General features: G+C 42.7%; 2 protein-coding genes across 2 annotated transcripts in view; one reads left to right on the top strand and one right to left on the bottom strand.

Annotated features, from left to right (window-relative positions):
* The window catches only part of ZSCAN30 (zinc finger and SCAN domain containing 30), a 78,806-nt gene that overhangs the window by 19,584 nt on the left and 53,706 nt on the right, over positions 1 to 5,516 (bottom strand). The window contains exon 1 of the mRNA XM_012802065.1: positions 2,547 to 2,707. Within this exon, the coding sequence (XP_012657519.1) occupies positions 2,547 to 2,569 (23 nt within the window). The 5' untranslated portion in view covers positions 2,570 to 2,707. Of the gene's footprint in view, positions 1 to 2,546 lie in introns of the transcript that reaches the window.
* Positions 2,788 to 5,516, top strand: part of LOC105886495 (zinc finger protein 271) — a 16,568-nt gene continuing 13,839 nt past the window's right edge. Inside the window, exons 1-2 of the mRNA XM_012801996.2 lie at positions 2,788 to 2,843; positions 3,474 to 3,701. Of these exons, the coding sequence (XP_012657450.1) occupies positions 3,653 to 3,701 (49 nt within the window). The 5' untranslated portion in view covers positions 2,788 to 2,843; positions 3,474 to 3,652. The remainder of the gene's footprint in view (positions 2,844 to 3,473; positions 3,702 to 5,516) is intronic.

The following is a 5,516-nucleotide window of genomic DNA, read 5'->3' as shown; positions in this document are numbered from 1 at the left end:
ATCTAATACATGCCCACACAAGAGAAAAACACAATTCAATTCAAGTTGGGGGGAGGGGAAATAAGGAAGGAGGAAAGGGAAGAGGGAAGGGGATTAGTGTGCTCTCATTTAATGGCCACAATGTAAAGGTATATGGCACACCTCTTGGGTGCAGGACACAACTATAAGAGGGACGCTGCCTAAAAAATGCAAATATTGTAACCTAGTTGTTTGTCCCCTCACATTAACCTGAAATTAAAAAAAAAAAAAATTAACTCAAGATGGAACATAGACCAAAATGTAAAACCTAAAACTTCTATAAGAAAATAGAAGAAAATCTTGGTTACCTTAAATTAGGCAAGTATTTCTTACATAAGATGCAAAAAGCATGATCCATAAAAGAACCAGTTGATAAACTATATTTCATTAAAACTTAAAACTCTGGTTCTTCAAAAAATACTGTTAAGAAAACTGAAGCCAGGGTGGCACCTGTGGCTCAGTGAGTAGGGCGCCAGCCCCATATACCGAGGGTGGCAGGTTCAAACCCGGCCCCAGCCAAACTGTAACAAAAAAATAGCTGGGGGTTGTGGCAGGTGCCTGTGATCCCAGCTACTTGGGAGGCTGAAACAAAAGAATCACCTAAGCCCAAGAGCTGGAGGTTGCTGCGAGCTGTGATGCCCCAGGCACTCTACTGAGGGCGACAAAGTAAGACTCAGCCTCTTAAAAGAAAGAAAGAAAACTGAAGCCACAATATATGTGCAAAGTGTATTTCTGATAAAAGATGTGTGTCCAGAATGGGCAGAAGATTTGAAGAGATATTTTACCAAGTAATAATACAAATAGCATATAAGCATATAAAAAAGACTAAATATTATCAGCCATTAGGAAAATGCAAATTAAAACCATAGTGAGATACACAGTAAAGTTGGCAAGAATTTGGAATAAGTGGTACTCTTATGCAAATGTAAAATGGTATGGCTACTCTGAAAAATAGTGTGACAGCATCTTAAGACATTAAATACACAACATCATGAGAAAGGGGAAAAAGCAAAGCATCAAGTACATGAATGTTCACAGCTGTATTTGTAATAGAAAAAACTGGAAGTAGCCCCAATGCTCATCAACTGGCAAACGGATAGACAAACTGGTATATACATACAACGGAATATTATTCAGCAGCAAAAAGAAATGAGCTATTGGTACACACAGCAATAGAGATGACTCTCAAATGAATGCGTGGTGAAAGAAATCTGACAAGAAGAAAGAATGCATTCTGTATGATTCCATTTAAATAAATCTCTAGAAAATGCAAACTAATCTTCAGTAACAGCAAACTAGTGGTGAGGTCAGGAGTTATGGGGAGGGCATAACTAAGGAGAAGGAGACTTTTGAGGTTGATAGATGTGTTCACTATTTTGATTGTGGTGATAGTTTCACAGCTGTATGCTTTAAATATCTGGGGGGTTGTGTTGTGTTTTGAGGCAGGGTCTCTGTGGCCCAGGTTGGAGTGCAGTGGCAGATTATAGCTCTTTACAGCCTCCCAACTCCTGGGCTCAGGTGATCCTCCTGCTTCAGCCTCCCTTCAGGCATCCACTCCACCACACCTTGCTAACTTTTTTGTAGAGATGGTCACTACGTTGGCCAGGCTGGTCTCAAGAGATCCTTCAGCATCTGCCCCCCAAATTGCTGGGATTACAGGCATGAGCCACTACACCCCACCAGCTGTTTATGTTGGTTACACCTCAATAAAGCTTCCTTTTAAAAGCTTTTTACTTTTTAAAAGAAGTATCTGCACTCCCTTCTTGGGGTGGGTGAACTGAAACAAGCTGCCACCTCTCTTTCCCCTTACAGGTATATTATCCCCAAGGTTTCAAATACCCAGAGAGGGTCTTGGGCTGGGACCAGGAAGTTGTCTTCCTCTACCTCAACCATCAGTTAAGCATCCACCATTTTCTCAAACCTGTGCCTTTCCCCAGACATTTTAAGTCATAAGTCTTAATGGTCTCAAACATTCTACCAACTCCTCATTTCCTAAGATATTTCCATGGACACAGCAATACCCTGATTGTCCCCCTACCCCAGTCTCGTCCCATTTCAAGTCCTTCTCACCCTGATCCTTTAGCCACAGCGAGGACTGTACTGGTGAGCAAACTAAACAGACCCCATGCCTTTTCTAGATGGCAAAGAAGATGGAAATCCAGCTTTCTGGCAGTTCTGGGATTCATTACTGAACATCACTGATTTTAGGGCACGGTTTCTCATAGCGCGGTCCCAGGGCCAGCAGCATCCGCCTCACCTGAGCCACCTGGGTGCCCACCCCACCCCTTACAGAATCATCCACTCGGGGCATGGGGGAAGCAGTCAGTATTTTAACGAGGCCTCCAATGTATTCTAATGCGCTCCCACTCTTCTTGGGGTGAAGAAAAAACAGGACAAGAAAAAAGTTAGAAAGGAAGCACATCTGTGAATCAAATTAAGCGATGGGGGAAAGGATGGTTATTTAAAAAAAACAAAAACAAAAAACACAAAACCTAATGAAGATTTCATTACATAGTCAGAAAACATACCCTGCCCCACACAGCTTCCCCATAGATAACGGATTCCGACATTCACCTCAAGAACCGGCAGAGAGGGCAGCAAAGGATCCGTCTCTGGCCAAGCAGGTCCCCCGCTAAGGTTCTGCTAGAGGCAGCTCCACGGACGTTCATGAGTTAATCCTCGGAAACCCGCCCCGCCCCCGCCGCCAGGCGCGTGCGCGCAACAAGCCATAGAGCCGAGCGATCCTCCCGGAGGCCTAGAGCGGGCGGGGTGATGGCGGGCTCCCTGCGAGAGAACCTTGACAGCTTTCTACAGAACACGTCAAGGTACGGGTGGCGTCGGCTCACGGAAGGCCGGTCAATGCCGGGAGACCTAGCCAATAAGCGCGTCTCAGCGCCGCCAGGAACCTGTGTTCGGTTCCATGGAACGTCAAGGCCGCCCGGGTCGCTCCTGAGCACGGAGGGCTGATCAGTTCTTGGCCTAGAGTCCTGTTGGTACCCTGTCAGCATTTGCTAGGCCTTGTGTTCAATTGAGTGAACCCCAGAAATTCTAGGGGCGGGTGGAATCGCAAAGCCTAAATGAATCCACGCAAGTCAGCAGACCATACCTGGAAAGATCAGCCTGAATTTGTGTATGTTGGAAAAGGGGAAGGAAGGAAAGAAAGATCACGATGATCCAATTTTGTATAAGAAGGGCAGAGAATGACAAAATGTAACACCACTAGGACAAATTCTAAAATTCCGTCCTCTGAGTTACCTTTCCAGTTATAACTTTATGTGGTACCCTTAACCCCCAATTTTATTTAAACATCTCTAGACTTTGGAATGGGGAATGTGTCCAAGAGGAGTAATGCCTGGCTCCTAATGATGAGGAAGGAAGCTTAATGAATTCCAAGATAAAGGCACTTGGAAATTAAATGAGATTTTGGTTTTTTCCTTTCGTTCTTCTGTGTCTAGAGGATGCTTCTGGTGGCCTAATCTCAGAACTTGCATCACTAGTCTTCACAATGGTTCCCTTTGGTGGTGCCAAGTGGTGCCCAGTTGCCTCCAAATCTCACACCCTTATGTGGACAAGAAAAGTTTACAAAGGAAATGGTAATTCTCCAGTTGCTCCCTGAGATGTCCATCTGCAGCCCATGGAGATCCAGTTCAGTTATGAATCTCAAGAACACCATGTTTTGTCAGGTGAGAAGCGGTACATTGTCTCTTTCTTAGTGGTTTTGGTGGGGGCGGGTAGGATGGTGGGATGGGAGATGTCTCTCTATGCTAATACCTTCAAATGATACCAGTATTCTTCATTGTCTGCCCCTCACTGTTAGGCAGTATCTGTTTTGTGCTCTAAGCATAGTCATGTGGCTTTATTTTGAATCTTGGCAAATTATCATGCATTTCTCTATTTTTTAAGGCTTCAAAGTCCTCCATTTTTCCCTTATCAGCCTATAACCAATCTGTCAGTGTTTAGTAATTTCCTTTAAATTCTTTTCAAGTCATCTTTTTCTTCTGCAGTAGAGGCATGGTTTAAAGTTTTGGAGTCTGGCAACCTGGATCCAAATACTAGCTTTGTCACTCTCTGGCTTCCGTGAGAAGCTTTATATATTTTATGATTGTGTTTCCTCCCTGTGTAAGTATATAGTAATTCATACCTTAGAGCTTATTTTGAGAATTGTGTTTATTACTCCCCCAATAAAGTACTCCAAAACTTAGTAACCTAAAACATCGCACATGTTTAACCCATGTTACTTCTTCAGGTTAAGTCATCAACTTGAGCAGAGTTCAGTTGGGCCGTTTTTTTCTCCTGCTCTTGACTGGAATCACTCATGTAGTCATCAACTGGCTCTCCTGGGGTGGGGGTCTAAGATGGTCTCAGTAACATGTCTGACTGTTGGTGCTGGCTATGACTTGGCTCACACATCTCCAGCAGTCTGGCATGAACTTTTTCACAGGGCAGCTAGTTTCCAAAATCAGGGAGAGGGCACTCTTCTATATTTGCATTACATCTGTTAATGTCTCATTGACCAAAGCAAGTCCCATGATTAGTTCCAGAGGTTCTGTGGAAGGAGCCTGTATAATGATATAGATCCTAAGAGACAGGATTGACTGGGACCAGTACTACTATCAACATACACCCAAAAAACCTAAATGAGATCCCATATGTAAACTTGACTCAGAGCAAATTCTTTACAAATTGTTTTCACGATTTTTAATAGGATAATTTTGATTCCAACTTTGTTCAGATCTTCTGCAGGGCCTCATTTTTACATTGTGTTCTTTCTTTTTGGTTTCGGTTCTCTCGTGCCGTTTTACCTGTGAAATTTACCTTCCATTGTCCCTTTTTTCATGTAGATCTTCTACCTCTTTAGTATGGAAGCATCTTTATTTTACTTAGTTTATTTCTCCTGTTTTCAGAATTTGTCCATATTTATCTAGTCTAAGGCATCTCGCTCTCATGTTTCCTGAGAATCACTGCAGAATTGGGCCTCCTCCCTGCAGTTTTACATAAATTGGCATTCTTTGTGTTTATGTCTCATAGCGTATGTATAAAATAATATTTTTAATTATAGAATAATACAGTTACACTAAAGTCCATTCATGAAGTATAGGAAAGTATAAAACAGAAAATTTAAATAATGTAGAATTCCACCCTCTAGAAATAGTTACGACTTACATTAATGTATCCTTCAAATTATTTAACTATTAAATATTTATTGTTAATGTTTCTTTTTTTTTTTTTTGTAGTCACTTTATTGCCCTTGATAGAGTGCCATGGCATCACACAGCTCACAGCAACCTCCAACTCCTGGGCTTGGGTGATTCTCTTGCCTCAGCTTCCCCAGTAGCTGGGATTACAGATGCCCGCCACAACGCCCAGCTATTTTATTGTTGTTGTAGTTTGGCCACGCCAGTTTTGAACCCGCCATCCTCGGTATATGGGGCCGGTGCCCTACCTGCTGAGCCACAAGCACCACCCTTGATGTTTCTTTTTCTTTTTTTTTTTTTTTT

This window comes from Otolemur garnettii, unplaced genomic scaffold (assembly GCF_000181295.1).
Source record: "Otolemur garnettii isolate 467f Iridium unplaced genomic scaffold, OtoGar3 scaffold00012, whole genome shotgun sequence".
NCBI classification, from domain to species: Eukaryota; Metazoa; Chordata; class Mammalia; order Primates; family Galagidae; genus Otolemur; species Otolemur garnettii.
Note: the sequence above shows the minus strand (reverse complement) of the source record. Positions and strands in the feature narration are given on the sequence as shown.